Below are 21653 nucleotides of genomic sequence, written 5' to 3' on the forward strand. Positions count from 1 at the left end.
CTTTCAAAAAGAATCCCCATTCTTAGGTGTTATCTATTACTTTGGAATGGAAAATTATTTTAGTTAAGAATACACATTTTGAATAAGGAATTCAATATTTTCTAAAGAGGCTTTGGAAGGTAATTCTTTTTATAATCACTGAAATGTTTTAAATTTAGGTAACTTTTTTCTAATTAAGAGAAATACGTAACAAATGGTTATTGTACATAGAAAGGTACATCTTATACAAATATACTCCAAAGATAAACTAAAGGAAAATAATGTGTATAGCTATTTTACTACTTACATTGTTCCTCCAGAATTTCTTGGAAAGGTATTAAAGCATTACATAAGGGCTTAATCTTTGAGAGTTTTAGTAATATCAGAAGCATAGCCTTGACATACTGTTTTGAAAAGTCTCTCCTGTATGACTTGCCCTTATGAAATCCATTTCATCTATCAGTGTGTAGTAAAGATTTTGGGATCTTTAGATGATTGATTTCATCTATACATTTCATTCTCTTTTGTTTCCCTTTACATTTACCTTCTCTAGGAGAAGTGCATTTTCCCCTGAGATTTTATTTTGCTAGTCTCAGTATATCAGAAAGACTGACTTTAGATAATTTTCAAGCTGACAGGTGCTGTACAGACTTCCTTCTCTAACCTTTCTTTTTACAAACTTAGCAGACTGAGTTCTGGATAAGGTTTAGTCATTTACTGTGTGGTCATCAGCCTCTTGATGGCAAACCTAGATCTAGAATCTAAATGTTCTTTCTCCATTCCCTTTGTGCCGGTTCCAGACTCTCATACAATATGGCATGAAAGGCCATGGGAACAGATTCTTAATGTGCCATAGAAAGCGTTGCTTCATTTTATGCATTATAACCTTGGGACTTGTGTTTAGTGGCAAGAAATGGTTTCCATTCCTCCTTTATATATTTTCATGCGTTAACCATAGATTGCTCATCCATATTAACTTTCATGTGCTCCTTGCAAAATTACATCTCTCTCATCTTTCTTACCAGCTACTGTAAACTCTCCTAGTACTACACCACCCACTGTCACCACTAACATGCCTGTTACTAATAAAACCGATAAACAAAGGAATGGTAAGAAATCATTATCTTTTATACTTGTAGTATGTCTGACTTGATGAAAAATTGTATTTAAGGGTGGAAATATCTAATGTTCCAACAAAGTTTCTATTGTTAGAATCAATTGGTACATTTGTACATTTGTAAGACTAGTAAAATAAATATCACTTGACTCCTTTGAGTTCCCCATTCTAATGACCAATGGAATGAGTACATTTCTAGTGCCACGCTTCTGCACTTTTAGCTAAAATTTCTTTCAAAGGAAGCTTTAAGAGAAAGGCATTAAATTAAAGGAATTAATTTGCATTATACTAGAGATCTGAGAAGAAAAATATTCATCACATTCTGTCAGATTATTCTCTAAGGAAACTAGTTTTTAAAGCATTTTATAATCTCAAAAAGCTAAATAATTTTAGTAATTTAATTTCTCACTAAGGCCAACTTTATGTTCAAACATTTGTGACAGTTAAATTATTTTTATATGGTAATACTTTGCTCTCTGTTTTTATTTGTTGAAGAATAATGGTTAGAATGTGATTGTATATCAATTAAATCATAAATCAATTTTCGACTGACAAAACTTCAAGTAACTGCCAATACCTTCTGTTTTTTTCCCTCTCTATATACATGTTTTTGTTTATATTATTTGTAACTTGCAAATATAGCAGTCACATAAGATAAGGAATGAACTGGAGAAATGCCAGGTGAATTGAGTTATTATTTAATCTGCTACCTATATTAACTACAACGCATAGCCTTCTGGTAATTCAGTGTAAGTGATTTCAGTTTCTTCTAAAAAAGAGAAATTCCAATCAGGTGACCACACCATTGCTTCAAACATAGTAGTATTCTCAAATATGAGGTATTAGAAACAAAGGAGGGGGCTTCCCTGGTGGTGCAGTGGTTAAGAATCCACCTGCCAATGCAGGGGACACGGGTTCGAGCCCGGGTCCGGAAAGATCCCACAAGTCGCGGAGCAACTAAGCCTGTGTGCCACAGCTACAGAACCTGCACTCTAGGGCCCGCGAGCCACAACTACTGAGCCTGAGTGCCACAATTACTAAAGCCCATGTCCCTAGAGCCTGTGCTCCACAACAAGAGAAGCCACCACAATGAGAAGCCCACACACCACAGCAAAGAGTAACCCCCACTCGCTGCAACTGGAGAAAGCCCACAGGCAGCAATGAAGACCCAAAGCAGCCAAAAATAAATAAATTAAATAAATTAAAAAAAAGAAACAAAGGAATTTTCTCAACCCCAATCATTTAACTTGCAAGGCCAAGACATCTGTAATATATCACCAGGGACCAAAACCCAGAGAAAAGAAACCCACATAGTTCATTTTTTCTTTTGGCTTTGGGGGTTACATCAACTTCCTGTACATTTAAGGACATTTAAATTGGAAGTACGGAATATTTTACATGAAACGTAGATATAAATTTCATTAGGGATATAAAGACATCGATTCAGGGAAGTGTTCATGGTTATTCTGGTAGTTACACCAAGGAGATTTATGATGGAGCAAAAATTCCAACAATCCCCAAGAAAGCAACAGCAGCTGAAATTTCCAGTGCATATTTCACATGGGCCCCAGCCAGTAGATGGGAATATTATAATTCTGACTAAGTATTTCACCCTTTGTATGAACATACAAAGAGCCTCTGTGGCATTCTCCCTCTAGGACTGGCACATCCTCTGCTGCCCAAGAACGTTTACATGATGCTTCAGAGTCCTTGACTTGGTGGAGTGGAGCTGTATTCACTCAATCATGTCATTTCTGACATTCTTGAAGAGAGCCTTGTTCAGTCCATCTCTCTCTGCGTCATAACCTTCACTGGAGTTTCAACAAAGCAAGCAAATGTTAGAATCAGTTAAAATGGTTTGACTTAGCCACTTTAAAGAAAAAAAAATCTAATTCAGATCATTCTTGATAAAAATGTAATCCTAGCACTTAAAAATATTTAAAAATATTTGAAAATCATGTAGTAGCAAGTCTCAGAATGGTGTACTCAAATTGATGTACCATCTGAACAATTTTACCACATCCTTGAACCACCTCTACTATTTATTTAATAGTTTTTCCCCCTAAATTGACTCACTTTTTTACTTAAACATTTATATTCATATAAATAAATTAATATCACTGTTGTAAAATGAAACCAGTACTACTTGTTTTAAAATAGAAGTGAAAAGTGAAAATAAATGTAATGAAAACAATGCTGTTGAATTCTCTCTATATCCTATTGCCTTCTCACATCTCAGCACCTAAAGCCTTCATTATCTTTTTAAAAAGAGGGTAACAAAGGGTTAGAGACACACTGTAATTAAGATGTTTTTTCTTTGGTATAGTCAAATTTGAAATAATTGAAAAGAGAATTACTTGTTTACCTTGTGAATAAATGGGATTTAGTGTCATGTCCTAGACTATCTAAGCTTATTCACATACTGTCAACGGTTTCAAATATATTTTTCTTACTCCTTGGGAAACTGATGTAATAAACATTCTCAGGCCTACGATCTGATATATTAGGGAACCCTGTTTTGTTCACTGTAAGAAAGATATACAGCTGTCAAATCTGTTATTTACCTTATCTAGTCCTTTAAACTCTGGACTATTAAAGAGATTTACTGAGTTCGTCAATCATGATATGCTGGTGTCAGAGGGAGAGGGATTGAGATTGTTTGGCAATCAGACATATTTTTTCAGTATATCAATCAAATTTATCTTCCTGGCTTTTGTAAAATGTTCCTATCCCCCTGTGTAAAGTTCTTTTTGTTATTTTTCAATAGGATTTTTATCTGATACTTCAGATTATATACTAAGAAAATCTTATCTTCTAAGCTACTTTTCATAAACACATATTTCAGTATATGAGAGATAATCTAGGTATTCCTACAAATAACCTTAGTGCCTTCTGCATTACATTCCCAAGAAAAGCTCTTGGACTAATCATTGTTTCCATTCCAAATCATATGTTCTATGCTTGAAACATCACTGTCCTGCTGCTGAATATTAGACTTCTGTGAGGTTAGCACAAGCCATCCAAGTAAGGAACTAACTTTGTTAGTCCTTATTATTGTTCTAAAAACCTAACTTACAAGTGCAAATTGTATCATTGCTTCTAGTTCCTCCCATACGTTTGACTACTCAAAAAAATTCACTCTCAGGATATTTGTGTGCACCCAACAATCAATCTAGCTTTATAGGCCAAGGATCTTAAAGAAATCATGTGTGTAGGATGAACAGGACTCCAGTCATATTATAAATGCCACTGTCATACTATAATTGCCACATCACCAGTTCAAAGAAATAATCTTGAATCTAAAATAACATTTGGTTTATACTTTAACATTTATCTTTTCAAATGTATATTTTAAAGCCTACCTTTTCAAACCTATATTTCATACCCTTGAATGGAGAATGAAGTAGTGTCTGTCATTTCTATATCTTTTAAGAAACTCTCAGGAGAGTGTTAAGAAGATAAAAAAGGGGAAAGATAATTGGAGAAAGATCTACAGACAGGAACATGTTTTTGATACCACATCTGTTATGGCAAGCAATGGTTTCTACTTTGAAGTTTTGTGAGGCTGGACGAGTTATCTAATTGGAAAAAAGTCTATCACAAATTCTTCAGGCTTGGATGTCATTATTAGGACAATACATCTTTTGAAGTGTCTGGAACATATGAAGATTTGTGAATAGCTTTTCTACTGAGACACAATGTGAGTTGTTACATCTATAGGAGAAGGCAACTTGACTACCAGGAGGACAGGGAAAAGCCTGCATCAGTGTATCTTAGTTGTGCGTTCTCTGTAATGTCAATGCTTGAGAGAATTATTTCACTGCGGTCCAAAATGTCCCCTCCAGTGGACATTTTATCTTGCTTTGACAGTTCATTCTTGGACATTTCCTAGGATTACTTGTTGACTACGTTATCCAAAAAGTTTAAATAAGTGTAACCAGTAGACACTATTGAATAATTTTTGCTAAATATATATATATATATATATAAATATATATATATACCTCATTCTGAGGCTTCTGAAGAGAGACTACTGGAAAACGATCCACAGAACCGGAGAATCTCTAACACTTAGGAGTAGGTTCTCTGGTGTATTCACATATTTTATTTAGCATAAGCAGTGTGACTCTAGAGAGAGTCATATATTTATAAACTGATTTAGGCTGACTCTGATATGTAATGTCTTTCTTATTTATAAAAACTGAATTGGGAAAAAAGTGTGGAAATATTTTAAATTTAAAGAAAAACATCTTAAGCGTTTGGATGCTTCCATAAAATTTCAGAAATGTGAATGATTAAAAATACTGATTTTTAGTATTTTGCAGGATTCTCCTGAGAGGGAAGGAATACAGCTCCTAACATAAACACATGCTTTAGGTCTCCATCTAGTGGTAGCTTGTCACTTACTTTATTGGCACCGGGGAACATGCCCAAAATAGCCCTCAGATCCTGACATCAATATAGAATCCTGGACTTCTGCAACTTGAATTTCCTCTCATTCATTCAGAATGTCCATGGTTTGATATGATGAGAGCTACAGTGTAAAAAGGTTTTTTTTTTGTTTTTTGGTCTGAATTATTATCATTTATTTTAAATATACTCCTGGAATTATTTTTCATTCAGAATATTTTTTAAAGGACCCTGAGGTCAGGATCATTAAAATACCTGAAGAGTTTTAGAAGCTGGAATAATAGTATGCATAAATTAAACTAAATATCCTTGGACTTGTACCAATTTCATAGATTTATATTATTATACCTGGGAGCGGCAATTTATTTTAGCATGAGTTTCTGACCCCTGTAGTGGAAAAACATTCCTTTAGGAGTATGACTGGAATTTGCATTTTGGTAGATTTGGGAGTTCCCAGAGGCATACTTTTGTACTTTTATCTACTGCCTCCCCCAAATCTTCATTAAATCTATTTCCCATTGTTTTAATTATATACTTTTGCATTTTCTATGCATATTTTTCTCATGTTTGTAAGCATGAAGGTAGATGATTGATTGACAATAATGAAGAATCAATATTTTTTTCTGTATATAACCTACCATTTTTAAAAAGATTTTTTTTCTCATTAGCTACTTTTAGTAAGGTACCCTATAACACACACAGAGAGATTTAGCAAACCCTGGCTGGTCAGTTTGATTTTCATTTTTAAAATATATATATATGGCAGACTACATTAAAGATTGCACCCTGCCACCCCCCAAAAAAAAACCTGAACCTCCTTCTGACATAGGATTTTCTTTTAAAAGCAAGTGAGTCCAGTTAAAATTCCATCTGCAAATATTCTTTCTTTTTTCCCCCTTTACTTGATACAAATGACTACATTTATAGAATTTTGATTAAAAATCTGGTGAAATACAACCCAATAACTTAATGGAAGTAATTGCTTTAGTGAAGAGGGGAAAGAGGACAGAGAGGATAAGGGGCTGTGGGCCAAAAATATGTGATGCCTGTTCTTTTCCAAATTAAGTTCTGCCCATCATCTTACTCAAGTTTTCACATTCCAAACTATCATTCTTCGTAATATAGAAAAAAAGGATAATTTTTTGTTACAACAAATGAAATTGTACCTGAAAAATCACCATTTTACATACAGGAGATAGAATTCTATAGAATTAAAAAATATGAAGAAACATATGCAGGTGATAATTTAGAAGCAATGACTTCATAAGAGTAAACTAAATGATAACTATTTCTAAAAAGTTGCGAAGGTCAATGAGAATGAAGTTAAAATATCTTGTAAATTTTCTGTACCTATGTAGAAGTCGTTTCTTTTAAGTTGTATGAAATCATGTCCTTGTAAGTGTAAGTTGATAAGTATATGACTGTAAAATATAATTAATGGACTAAATCTTATTTCCAATGGACAGATGGAATTATTTATAGAATTTTCATAGAGATTCAAAACATCCTTCATCACCCCGAGGTAAAAGTACAGAGCAAGGTGGCCGAATGGGTAAGTGAATTGTAAAATTTCTTCATTGGCTTTAAGACTTTAATCTCTGGAAATCTGGAAAAGACTCTACTGTCTAACTGAATCCACAGATCATACTGAAACATAGATACTATTCATTATAAATGTATGTATAGATATGTAAGTGAGATATTGCACTTTTGAATAGAAAGAGAGATACATTTGAATGACAAGAAAGAGCCTAATAGACTATTATGTCAAATAAGAAAGGTGCCTCACAAATGGAAAAGTGTTTTGAGAGGTATGTTTATTTACTGTTATATCCATACATTTTCAGCACTTTGTTTTTGTTCTGTTTTATTTATTTATTTTTTATTTTATTTTATTTTGCGGTGTGCGGGCCTCTCTCTGTTGTGGCCTCTCCCGTTGCGGAGGACAGGCTCCGGATGCACAGGTTCAGCGGCCATGGCTCACGGGCCCAGCCGCTCCGCGGCATGTGGGATCTTCCCGGACTGGGGCACGAACCTGTGTCCCCTGCATCGGCAGGCGGACTCTCAACCACTGCGCCACCAGGGAAGCCCTGTTCTGTTTTTTTTCAAGCAGTGAAAGCAGGTTTTATTCAGTAACCACTGACAGTAGGAGAACGTGCTGAGCCCCATTCTGATTTGTGCAGAGGTGACTGGGGGTTTTAAAGGAACAGTGAGGGTGGAGGGAGGAGGAATGGTAGGGACTTGAACAGAGTCAGGAAAGTGAAAAATTACAAAAAAGTGGGAGGGGTGGTTGGTCCATAAGAAGCCCTTCTGGGGTTGCTAACTGGTGCCTATCGAAGTTAGGCTCCTATCCTCCCACAGAGACTGGGAGATGGGCCCTATCTTCAGGTGTTGGCTGGAACAAGCAGTGAATTCATTCATTTGTTCAGCACTGTTTTTAAAAATACATTTCTTATTTTTTTATTTAATTGAGTGTTTGATTCAAAAACCACTAAATATAAAAAGATATATCATGAATATCTTTCACCATCCTTGACACTCATCTGCCTGGAGGCCAACCTGTCTGCATAGAAATCACTGTTAGTTTTTCTTGGGTTTTTCAAGAATTTGTTTGTGACTGTAAAAGAAAATGACTATACATCCTTTTTTTTCCTTTTTATATTAAAAGTAGCATATTGCACACACCATTCCACACTGTACTTATTTTTGTTATTGCCAGATTTGCAGTATCAGTACACAGAGACCGTCCTTATCGTTTTTTTAAAAAACAGGGTACAATATTCCATTATGTGGCTCTCTAGTCATTTATTTAACAAGTTTTCTGCTGATGGATATTTGGGTTATAATTTATTTAACCAGCATTCTGTTGGTTAAAATTTTGGTAATTTCCAGTTAAAAAAACCCTAAGCATTTTATTTTCTTATTTTTCTTACAAATACAGCCTAAGGGTTAAAAAAATTTTCTTCTTCTCTATAATAATATCAAAAATTTAACTTTCCATAGGTTTCTATTTTTTCTATTATTTTATTTCCTATCTACAGCATACTGTGAGACCATGTACTGTTTTTATGTACTACTACAGTTCAGACAATTTTTGTGAAAAAAGTCATTTGTCATTTGGGTATACATTCTGAAGTAAGAAAAATGGGTTTTCGTACATGGTAGCTGTCTAATAAGTGTGTCCTTGGTAGGAAAAGAAAGTTAAACCATACAATAAGAGGTAGTGGTGTTAATACTTTATACATACATATATATGTTTATATGTAGATAGATATTGATATAGATAGATATTTGAAGAATGGTAGGAAAACATAGTCTTATTTTTAAAGGCAAGAAAGGGCTTTACTGAATGAGTATAATCTTGCATCTTGTTTTCTTTCCAGCATTCTTCTCTCTGCTTTTTTAAAGTCAGAATGTTTTCAAAAGATAAAACTTCTATTTTTTAAATTTATTTTATTGAAGTATAGTTGATTTACAATGCTGTTAGTCAAAATATAAAATTCTTTATTTTTATTCTCAAGAACCACTTCTAATATTATTAATTCTGTAAATTAGCATTCATTGGAAAGTTTGTGCTTTAGACAAGGTATAATTTTACATTTATATTTATTTCATGCATGGTTTTCAACATAACATCATTTTTATCTGAAGCTAAACTTTAATGGACACTTTTCCCTTAAGGTGTAAGATACCAGAGCAGGTGTTTGGAAACAGGAAAATATATTTCATATTATTACTATTTCATATTATTGTTTCATATTATTACTATTTCATACTGTTTCATATTATTACTATTTATAATTTAAAAATAATTTAATACTTCTTGCCAGAATTTCCTAGAATTTACATTCATTTTAAAAATGCTTACAAGGAAGGCTAAACGTGTGTATGAAACAAGACCTAAAAAACTCTTTGGAGGAGATATATAAGTAAGAGAATTTAGTGTCAGTAAAGAAATGGTGGTCTGTGATTGTGTTAGACAATGCATATGGGAGGTTTTTATTTATACTGAGAGGAATCCATTGCTTCATTAAAAAGTCTGGTGCTGAGACCCATAAAAATTTTTAAATGACCACATAACAATTATAACACAGTTCCCCATAATGTTGAACTTTTTTGTTTTTTTAAAGGTTTATATTGTTAACTTATAATTTTTCTTACTACTAATATTCTTCTGACATGGTAATTGCTAGAAAAACATGTTAATGCATTTCAGTGATTGTTGAATGAAGAGTATGGAAGGTGTGTATTGTGCTCATCTTCCCTGTGTACCCTATTGCAGCTAAGTTTTCAGTGTTACAGCTAATTTGAAGGCCCATTACAGAGAAAGCCCTTTATAATAGGGGCTGGAGACGAACGTATAGTGTTTGCAGACAGACAAGACTTGGGTTCCAATCTGGGATCTGCTACTTCTTAGTTGCAGCTTGGTCAAGGTATTTCGTCTCTGTGAAGCTCAGTTTCTTTGTGTAGTGGGTGGGAGGACAGTGCAGATAATACCTATCTCATTAGTTGTGAGAATGAAGGAAATAACATTTGTAAGGTTCTTGGCATACAGTGATCTAGTAACTGTTATCTGTACTTTCTTTCACTGCTCTAGCTCTTCGGAATTTTCCCAGGGTCTTATTTCAGTAACACTTTATGGGAGAGAAGAAACTGGATTTAAGTTTTTTAAAAAATTATTTAAAAGTATTACTCAAACTTATCCTTTTCTATTGTATTTTCAGCTCAATTCAACCTTCCAGAATTGGAACTATACTGTTTATGTGGTTAATATCAGGTAAATGACAGAATAAATTGAGAAATAAAAAGTAGTGTCTAATTTAATACTTCTGTCTCCCTCTCTCTCTCCCCCTCTCTCTCTGGTTATTCCTGCACACACATACATGTAAGTACAGACATACACACACACCATATTCATAATCTTTCTAAAACAACTCTATATTATATCATTTCTTTGCACAAAAAGCTTCAATGATGCAGCAATGGTTTTAAAAATTTTGATTGTAGATCCCAATCATTTTTTAAAATGTAGTTTGTACTTCCAAAATATATTTATGATTTTAAATAAATTGTATATATGCATGTGTGTATATTACTTAACCAATATATTATGTTATAATGTATCATAAACTGAGAGGATAATTAAATATAAATGGAAGTTCTGTTACTTGCTTCTCATACCCCAGTAGATCATCTAGAGCACCCCCTGGGTTGCATGCACCCCAGTTTGGAGACGATTTTTCTGCAAGATAAGACATCTACAGTCTGATTGCAACTTGGCCTTTCAAAATTATCTTTCACTAATCTTCTATTTAAACACTCCACTGAATCTCTAGCAGATATTGTCATTCACCTGTCTTCCTCTGCACCTTGTTTTTACAGTTTTATACTTAAATTAGTTTCTAAAGTGTATTTGATGAACCCTAAACGTGTTTTCTGTGAACCTAAGAGATGTAATAACACAGAAAAAGGGATCAAAAAGTCAAATTAGTTCAGGAGCTAAATTATTAAACAAACTGAAGCAAGTTTCTGTATATCCAAGCATCTCAGGTTTTTTCGTGTACTGATATGCATCATGAATCTTAGAGAGAGAGAGAGCAGGCACGTAGCTGTCAAGCTTTATTTGACCATGGAGCTGTTTCGTCTCAGGCATATGAAAGAACTAGGACCTCAGAACACACATTTGCAAACACTGACTTAGAATGTCCTTTCTGCCTCTTTCTCTCACGTCCTCAAATTTTGTTGTTGATCGTGCAGCAGATGAAGCTGATAATGAATGTACTTATTTGTATTTTTAGTTTTCACCTGAGCACTGGAGAGGACAAGATTAAAGTGAGGAGAAGCATTGTGAATGATCAAAGGTAACGCTGGCAACGTCTTGCAGAAAATGTAACATCTTTCTCTTGCTCTCTGCTTTGACTGTCTGGTAGAGAAATGAAATCAGTGCAGTAGGAGAGAAACATTTCAATCCAGTGGCACATTTAAATTATGTCTTTATCTCTAGTGGACAGTCTTCTTTTTTTTTCCTGTAGTTAAAACTGTAATATAGCAGACTGGGTAGAAATGTACATCTGATAAAAAATAATTCAGAAGTAGAACATTTGTTAGTTTTAGTATTTCCAGTTTATGATAACCAATTACCTCTTATTTGAAATTTCAGAGACCTTCAAAGAAAGAAAATAATTATAGTGTTATTTCAAGTAAGGTACTTATGTACAATAGCATCTAATAATATGGGTGATAGATGCTGAAATATTTTCAGCATTCAAAGCCGTTGGCTAATTTTCTGAAGTCTTCATTTTTAAATTTATATCAAGGTCATGACTTATGCAGGCAGGTAATTTAATGGATATGTTCACCATATGTAATAGTTGGCATTTAAAGGCCAACTGTTCTTAAAAAATAATGTAAACTCCTACATGAAATAAATGTAGTTGTGTTCAGGTAATATATTGCATCTCCACAGAATAAAGATATTAGTTGAAAAGCAAAAGTTCACATCTCTTACTCGGTTTCAATTGACTGAATTAATATTATGTATTTACAACTATAATGACGGAATACATCTCTTTTCAGGTGGTACATTCTTACTATGAGAAGCTAGTAATAAAATTTCATATGAGAGTTGACTAGAGAGTTTTCTTATTTTTTTTCTTTTTCTATTCGGCATTAGAAAAACACGTCTTTAAGATTATATTTCAAACTTATTTCTGTAAGTATTCAACAGACTGGATTGGGCCACCTGGTTAGGGAAAGTTGTTTTTTATTTTCTGGAATTGTTCCTTTTCCTTTGTGATCTAAAGAACAAATAATGTATTTAATGTATTTTAACACTGTATTCTTGATGGTAACAGGACTTTTCTCCTCTATTTAGGCAAATAATTTCTTTTTTCCAAACCTTACTGCTAGATCATATTGAGCCTTGAATAATGGATCCAGCAATTATCTGGATCCCTTTGCTGGACACTTTGTCTTGCAGTTGTGGCAGTGCTAGTTCAGGGTATCTCCAATGGTATACCCTCTGCAGAGGGCTCAAACTCAGATTCTAACAGTGCAATTTTATAAGAAGAGCCAAATAACATATTTCTCAGAAGTATAAATATATTAAACCAATGCTTCTTGGAAGCATAATCATCATCCTCATCCTCATTGTAAGCTTCATCGCAGTGTCTCCTTACATTTGCACAGCACTTTATGATTCCAAGCACTGTCACATTCACTGGCTCATTGGATTCCCTCTCCCAATTACTCCCTGACATAGATAAGGCAGGTAGCATCCTGCCCTTTCAACCAGTGACAAAACTAAGACCCAGTGAATTGCCCAAGGTCAACCAACCAATATGAAAAGCCGGGATTTTTAACTTTGTGCTGCCATGCTGCAGTCCCACTTAAAGTGATTCCTCTACTGCCTGACAATACTAAAATCAGCCATCATGAATATATGTCAGCACCTTAGAAACTCTTGTTCAAAAAACATTTAAGTTCATGGAATCTCAGTTTCCTGTCTGTCAAACCAATGGGTAATTTTACAGAAAATTATAGGGAGAATGAACTTAGACAATGTATATGGGAAAATCCACACATTTTGTTTTTCTTTGGTATGAACTCCGGCATTGCTTTAAAATTTGTTCTCACTGGCTTTACCTCCATTTCTTTCTTTCTGCTTGCTGTTTCTTTTCTGTTCATGGATGAACTTTTATAGTCTCTCATAGTTTTTGTCCAAACAACAATCTACTAGTCTTCACACACGCTTTTTTCCCAACCTTTTCTTTCAATCAGATTGTTACACTTAACACAGACCCTAGCTTTAGATAATGCTATCATACTCTATTACCTAGGCAGACAGGAAACCAAAGCTGCAGAGACTGGTTTATTCAAATAAAGAACAATTGATAGTAACAACAGATAGAACTGGACTTTACAGAACCATAAAATAGTTTCAGTTTCCAGGATGAGAGAGGAAAGCAACACAGATAAGACCTGTGAAAACGCACGGTCATTCTTGAATTGCTGAATTTGGGTCAGTACCATCCACATTGTACTGTGTTCTCAATATTCAAAGGAAGTGAAAGGTCATATTCCCAACTATAAGTTCTCAGTTACTGGAGTGGCAAAGGTTAGTTTCCAACAATAATTTAATCAAGGGATACTTTTTTTTTAATAGGCCGTTAAACAAATTATTAAGCTATCACAATTCAGCTTATATTTCACACCTATGTTTGTCTCATCCTAAAATATGACTCATATATGAACATTAAGCAGTAAATGATTTTAGAGATAAATAGCTTTTCAGAGTGAATTATGAGAATTGTGAAGTATGTTGTCCTTGAGATTAGCACAGATAGTTAGGGAAAAAATAGGGCCACTTTTAAATGTCACCTAACCTTGAACAGCAAATATTTCACTTACTTTTCTTTTTTTAAGCATCACAAATATGTTAATACTCTATTTCATTTATACTGATACCCACAGAATTTCATAAATAAAATATGCTACTGCCTCTCCACTGAGGACTTCATAGTAACACAGTTCTACTGAGTTCACTTGGGCATCTTTTGATTTCTGCTCTTGACCACAGCTGTGATTACAATAGAAGAGAAAATTATATTACTTCAAATAGTAGAACCAAAGTTTTGGTGGGGCTTTTAGGGTATGTCTCTGCTTCCCATAGAGATATTTTCTTTTTAAAGACATGCAGGGTCAGGCAGTCTATAAACTTCTTCAGTGATATGCTGACCAATCACTGAGTGAATTTCAAGTACTTATTTTGTAACTTTTCAGTGTACAAAGTACTAGTAAATACTTCATGGAGATAGAAAATCATTTATCACAATTCTGGAGAAATTGTAATGTATTTGTAAACAATAACACTTAATAATTTCAAAAGTTAAAAGTTTAGTCAGATTAGTTGAAATTCTAATTTTTCTTGAAAAACTTTATTTTTTGCTTTAAAGAAACAATGTGGAATTAACCACAAATATGGCCTTTCTTGCATGCATGCTGTAAAACATTACTTAAAATATTTCTCAAAAGAAATGGGATGACATGGTAGACGATACAGGCAGTATCTTGTACAATCTATTCATATTGAGATTTTTTTGACATTATAATTTGTGCAGTGGCAGAAGTCTTTGAGTGCCTTGGCATATTTTTTCAGTCTCAGCACTTTATGGTCACCCTCTTACTACCATATCCAAATGTTCTATTTTTCCACCCAAAAAACAACCAACTGGTCAATAGCACCACCAACAATCCTATCGGAATTGTTTTCCTAGGTTGGTGATTTTGGCCCTTCTAGTTTACAATGCTACCAACAATCCTGATTTAGAAGGAAGAACCATTCAGCAGAAGCTCTTAAGAAATAATGAGTCCCTGGATGAGGGCTTGAGGCTACACAGAGTGAACGTGAGGCGACTGGGTGAGTGCCTTTAATATTTTTATAATATGTGTTTTATGTGACTACTATCCAGGTTTAATTGAAACAACAACAAAAATATTCTTCCTTTGTGTGTTTGCTTATTTAAAGCTATTTTTTTCTGATGATGAAATTCATCCTATTGGTGACATTGTTAACAAATGGGTGACAAGGTTAGCATAAAAGGTAGTACCTTGATACCTGTGAATCCAAGGGAATGAAAGAGGCAGTTTATACCCTATTTTAGGAACCTATTATGAAAATACTAAGAATATGAGCAAAATGCCAAGATAACCTTGAGCAGAATTGGCTTCAACTTTAGGAATAAAGAGTGTGTGTGTGTGTGTGTGTGTGTGTGTGTGTGTGTGTGTGTGTGCATTTGGGATCTCTAATGAGGTAAATCTTATAAAAGACTATTTCGTGTTATAAAACATCCTCTTCTCTTATGTTCTCCGTCTCCATTAAAGATACCACCGTCTTTGCTGGAATAGGCCAGAAATCTGGGAGTTATCCTGGACCTAGATTCAGTTCTCACCTGGATGCCATTCACATCCTAAACTCCAGCCACAGGTGTGGTGCTTCGAGCACCTCCCCAAACGTGCAGTGCTCTTTTCTCTGTCTTTGCCCACACTTCTCTCCTCTCCTCTCACTGCCCACCTGATGATCAACTATATAGTATTAAGGACAGTCCAAAGTCACCTCTTCTATGAAGCCTTTTCTGACATCATCATGTACGAATAGATATCACTGTCTTGGAGACTCCACTTCAAGGTGTCCACAGCTTCATACATTTTCTTTAAACAGGAATTTCTCCTGGCTTGAGAACACATCTTATTTTTCTAACACCCTCACTTCCTACCTCCCCCCAGCAACCAGCGTATCCCCCAACCCTTAAATACCTGAATAAATAAACAAATGAGGCTTGATGGGCATATTTTAGAAAAGTAAATGATCAAAATATGGATAACAAAAAATAACGTTATCATTCTAATGTTATGATGACAGTTGATTAGGTATATTAGTAGAGCTCAAAAGAAAGGGAAACTTTGACACATTTCCTTATACACACATGCAGGAGGTTGAAGTGGGGGAAGCAGCTATTCCTCAGCCTCTAAGAGCAGGATTATGGCTGAGGCCAGAATCACAATGTAATAAAGAAGCAGGCATCTTTGCTTCTGTGAGAAACCACCCATCTCTAATTTGTCAACATACACAGTTACAGTCAGCCCCCCATTTCCACGGGTTCTGCATCTGTAGATTCAACCAACCTTGGATCAAAAATATTTGGGGGTGGGGGGCTTCCCTGGTGGTGCAGTGGTTGAGAGTCCGCCTGCCGATGCAGGGGACACGGGTTCGTGCCCTGGTCCGGGAAGATCCCACATGCCATGGAGCAGTTAGGCCCGTGAGCCATGGCCGCTGAGCCTGCGCGTCCGGAGCCTGTGCTTTGCAACGGGAGAGACCACAACAGTGAGAGGCCTGAGTACCACACACACAAAAAAAATAAATATTTGGGGGAAAAAATTCAGAAAGTTCCAGAAATCAAAACTTGAAATATACATTATATTTAAAACTATTTACATAGCTTTTACACAGTATTTGTTATTATATCTAGTGATGATTTAAAGTATACAGGAGGATGTACATAGGTTATTGCAAATATTACACCATTTTACACAAGGGACATGAGCTTCCTCGGATTTTGTTATCTTGTGTGTGTGTGTGTGTGTGTGTGTGTTGAGGGGGGTGTTTCTTGGAACCAGTCCCTCGAGAATACTGAGGGATGGATGTATAAGGGACTCGTTGAGGTTAAAGAATGCAAATCATCATTATCGTCATCAACAACAGCAGTTTCTGAGCCTCTGTGGGAAAATGCTTGCTTATTTAATAAACAGAGCTTCTTGGGGATGAGCAGAGTCCAAACGCTGCTGTTTCACACATAAGGGTCTCCACAGAGAAGGAGCTCGATGAATGGTAATTTGTACGTGGCAAAGGAGCCTCATGAGGACCAACCTTATCTCTGTCCTCAGAGGCTGAGGAATTACTTAGACAAGTAATTTATACCACTTAATTTAAATCCTATACTTTATTGTTCTTCTGCAAGTGGGTCTATGAAGAAAAATTTCCACCAATTGGAAAAAAAACTCAGAATATAAATGGGAAAGTTATTTAAATGTTCAGTTGGTGACTACAATACTGGTTCCCAGTAGTCTTAGTGTAACTTACTATTTTTCAGTACTGAAATACGAGATTTTGTTGTTGCTGTTGATATAGTGCTTTTATTTTGATATTTTTTAAGTGTAAAATCTGAGTGATTTATGTCATAAAACTCTCCTGGAGAGTTTTCAAACAACAGGTGGGATGATTTGAAGATGAAGGCATGTGTGTACAATGTGTGGCCTACAGGTGTCTTCTTGTCATTCCCCCAGCAAACTTCCAGGTGAAATATGCTTTCAGAGCAGCTAGAAAATGTTTCCATAAAATATGCTGGCAACTCAGTGACAGCACTATTGCGGCACTGTTTTATAGGCTTTCCCCTTTGAAAAAGATTAAATTACATTTTGAATTTTTCAGGACGGTTTTCATTTTATGTAGTGTGTTTTTTTTTAATAAACCTCTTTTACTAATTTTATCTACTAATGATTTACATTAGAATGATATTATAAGTTTCATGTTTATACTTGCATAAGTGTGTTTTTTTATTTGATAGTTTTGTAACATGTAATTTATAATATGTAATGTAGTTAAATTTTATTTTTCATAACTTCTAAACTTTTACAAATTCTGAACATAAAAACCTAGTATTTTAGTATTGCATGGAATAAATACCTAATTACCAACATTGTTGTCTTGTTCTCATCTTGTACCTCTAATTTCAAAAAATAGGTTAGTATTTCTTGTATTTTCACATAGGTATATGTCATGATGATGAGGACCCCAAAGGCTATAAATGGCCAGCCATCCAACCTTCTGTATACAATGCTCCCTGTCCAGGGAAGCCGGGCTTCTATGCTTCACGGACATGGTAATACTTTCTTTTTTTTTAAATATTTATTTAGTTTATTTATTTATTTGGTTGTGCCTTGTCTTAGTTGCAGCAGGTGGGCTCCTTAGTTGCGGCAGGCAGGCTCCTTAATTGCGGCATGCGAACTCTTAGTTGCAGCATGCATGTGGGATCTAGTTCCCTGATCAGGGATCGAAACTGGGCCTCATGCATTGGGAGTGCGGAGTCTTATCCACTGTGCCACCTGGGAAGTCCCTGACTCTTGCCAGCAAATTCCATGTAACCTACCTTCCCAGGGTTACAGGTGTTGCACCGTAGTTCCCGTGCAGGGTATATTAATTGGAAAGAAGGGCGGGAATCTCTGTTGTGTATGTGAAATCCATGTGAGGTAAAGACAAGACAGGTAGGTTACCAAGAAAAGCCTTTTTTTTCTCTCTCCAAGAAACATGCTAATTTAGGCTTCTCCAAAGAAAGACAGAGCAATTTGGAAACCAGAGGGTGGTTCTAGAGCAAAGCACCTTATGTGTGGATGAACAAACTCACAGCCTCATAACATACATCTGACATTCTGAGTCTTTTTAACTTTTTGGAGTGGTTATTGTTGGAAGGGGAAAGAGACAGTAAGAGAATAAAGACAAGATCCAGGTTAGGGCAGTCTGCTAGTGGAGACTGTTAGGGTGTGGATTTTTCCTAAATATTGAACGGAAACCTCAGACAGGTTGACTGCAGAGGATTCACCGAATAACAAGTCAGACCTAGTTCCTCACCCTCCACCCTCCTTCAGTTAGAGTTTTCTTGCAGGGAAATTCATACACTGAAACTGCCCACATAGAAATACTTTGCCCCCACTGCTTGGTTTGACACGTGGTGGAGAGGAAAGAAAGGGGCTTCAGAGCCCTGCGGACATGGATTTGAATTGTAGCTCTACCTCTTCCTGGCTGTGAGACCTTGGAAAATTCCTTGATTTAGCTCAGTCTATTTCTTCATCTCTAAAATGTGGATTATAATCTGCTTTACAGAGTTAAGTGAAATCAAAAATGAGATTTTATCTGGAAAGTTCTTAAAGCAGTACTTGATCCACGTTACCAACTCTGCTTTTAACCTTAGTAACCTGACGTAGCCTAGGTTACAATAGGCTGTTGCTAGTATTTTCTTTCCCTGATGCATGCACCTGATTTTTTTTCCAATAAGAACTTTTAATATGAGTTTTATGTCAATGTATTATAGTCTTATCTTCAAATGAAACTTACCTAGATATTAAGGGAAATTCTAAAGCTTATTATTAAGCAATTTTGTCAGCTATAGTGTCATTTATGCCAAATATTTACAATACCTTTTTTGTTTGTTTGTTTTATAGTCACCATGACCCTGCCAACACATCTCTAGCTTACTGGGGTCCTCCTGATATCTCCAATTGCTCAAGTAAGTGAGAGATTTGTCTTCATTTCTCAAAGGCAAAATGAGATGACCTCGAGCTTCACGGTTTTCATCCTCTTCAAACATGTTCTTCTGTTCTGTGATACCACTATAATATTAAAAGCTAAGCAAATGATTGCTTCACTCACTTAAGATAGAAAATACTGTTTTGCCTCATTCTGACTTTCTGTTCTATTCATTCTGTAGGAGATTAAACATAGTCATAAAATTTTGGAGAAGAGAATATATAAATTAAAATTTCTATCAATGTTTTATAGTTCTGTATTTTTTTAAGCAGCAAATATATACTTATTTAGTGATTCTGGGGGTATCTCTCTTAGAACCATTTGTGAATATTGGTCCCTCCAATTATTTACCTAAGTTGCTTAAAACCACAATTTGTGTCTTACTAAAGAGAGAAATTAGTTTCTGAGTATAACGAAATACTGTTGTCCTGTTAAAATTGTGGTAAGGGGTACACACAGGAAAACTGATTTACTACTTTACTATGAAGTGAAATACCATACTATGTTTTGGATTCTTGGAAATGCTCATAATACACAGGTAAAACTCTATGTTGTTCTTCTGCCATTTTTTAGGTGAAGCAAATGAAGTTGCCAATCAGATTTTAAATTTAACTGGTGATGGGCAGACATTAAACTCAGCCAATATCACCAGCATCGTAGAACAGGTCAAAAGGATTGTAAATAAAGAAGAAAACATTGATATAACGCTTGGCTCAACTTTAATGAATATATTTTCTAATATCTTAACCAGTCCAGACAGAGACTTGCTTGAGTCTTCTTCTGAGTAAGTTTGTTTGTTTGTTTTCTTCTGGAGAGTAAAATTTATTGGATACACATGTTGTTATACAATTTCTCACAGATCTGAATGCTTGGTGCCCAGCTTTCATAATTTAAATCTCTAGACGATCCATTGATATTTCCCAAGATCATTCACAGAATAAACTTCAAAGTTCTGTTTTTGATTTTGGGTTTTTTTTTTTTCCTGAGAAAATAATTTACAAATTGATTGGGATTGTCGATCTAGATAGATCATATAAATAGTCCCAGAAAGACATAATTGGGGGCTTCCCTGGTGGCGCAGTGGTTGAGAGTCCACCTGCCGATGCAGGGGACACGGGTTCGTGCCCCAGTCTGGGAAGATCCCACATGCCGCGGAGCGGCTGGGCCTGTGAGCCATGGCCGCTGAGCCTGCGCGTCCAGAGCCTGTGCTCCGCAACGGGAGAGGCCACAACAGTGAGAGGCCAACGTACCGCAAAAAAAAAAAAAAGACATAATTGGTATTTCATTTTACATCTGAAAAATGTTTACATCTGAAAAATGTTAACTGGTGTTAATCAAAATATAAACTAGTATATATATATAAATTTATGACACTTCTTTTTGCTTGCAAAGGAGACAGCAAACAGTCAGCTCACATGTTTTAGGCATAACTTGGTCGCTGTAGGTCACTATCCTACAGACTGTGACACAAAACTGCCACACCTCTGTGACTGTTATACTTCTGAAATGAAAATGCCTAGGGCAGGGTGAAATATACCTATTTTTACACAATTCAGTTTGTATCCAACTATATCAGTTAGCGTGTTAGTATTAAGATATTTAATTTTTTCTGTTTCCTTCCTTTCAACCAAATTTCTTTGACGAAAATTTTGTCTTTGTTAAAATGTATTCCCTAACTTACCTTATGCACATAACAATTACAAACTTTTTTTACAGGGCCTTGCAATTCAAAAAATACTTTTATCATGTTATCTCCTTTGATTCTCACTCAGTTATGAAGTAGGAAGGGTATTTTTCATATGAGGAAAGAAAGGCTAAAACAGATGAAAAACAGAATATTTGTTTAGGATGACTTAATTGTTGCTTTTCCTTAAAGCATGTATTTCTCTTGAGGATGAATTTATCACCACGATTCAGTGTTTTAACTGATGTTATTGTGGTTTGGGGGAATGTTGTGGGTATTCATGTTAAGATGAAAAAGTTTAAGGACAATTTTATTTGGTTTGTATTTTGTCCTGCAGGATATCACATGTGTGCAAGTACCTAAAATGTGTCACTTAACAGTGGTATTATTTGTCATTTCTTTAGAGCTTTAAAAACAATTGATGAATTGGCCTTCAAGATTGACCTACATAGCACATCGCATGTGAATATCACAACTCGGAATTTGGCTCTTGGAGTATCATCTGTGTCCCCAGAGACCAATGAAATTTCAAATTTTAGCATTGGTCTTCCAAGCAATAATGAATCATATTTCCAGGTAATAAGCCAGTGGTTTCTTTAATTAAT

At 35.2% G+C, this 21653-nt stretch overlaps 1 protein-coding gene across 1 annotated transcript in view; it reads left to right on the forward strand.

Annotated features, from left to right (window-relative positions):
- Positions 1 to 21653, forward strand: part of ADGRG6 (adhesion G protein-coupled receptor G6) — a 135424-nt gene that overhangs the window by 76959 nt on the left and 36812 nt on the right. The window contains exons 6-14 of the mRNA XM_060283524.2: positions 1005 to 1088; positions 6973 to 7058; positions 10231 to 10283; positions 11305 to 11367; positions 14782 to 14924; positions 17832 to 17943; positions 19280 to 19344; positions 19938 to 20148; positions 21453 to 21624. Of these exons, the coding sequence (XP_060139507.1) occupies positions 1005 to 1088; positions 6973 to 7058; positions 10231 to 10283; positions 11305 to 11367; positions 14782 to 14924; positions 17832 to 17943; positions 19280 to 19344; positions 19938 to 20148; positions 21453 to 21624 (989 nt within the window). The remainder of the gene's footprint in view (positions 1 to 1004; positions 1089 to 6972; positions 7059 to 10230; positions 10284 to 11304; positions 11368 to 14781; positions 14925 to 17831; positions 17944 to 19279; positions 19345 to 19937; positions 20149 to 21452; positions 21625 to 21653) is intronic.

This window comes from Globicephala melas, chromosome 14, assembly GCF_963455315.2.
Source record: "Globicephala melas chromosome 14, mGloMel1.2, whole genome shotgun sequence".
NCBI lineage: Eukaryota > Metazoa > Chordata > Mammalia > Artiodactyla > Delphinidae > Globicephala > Globicephala melas.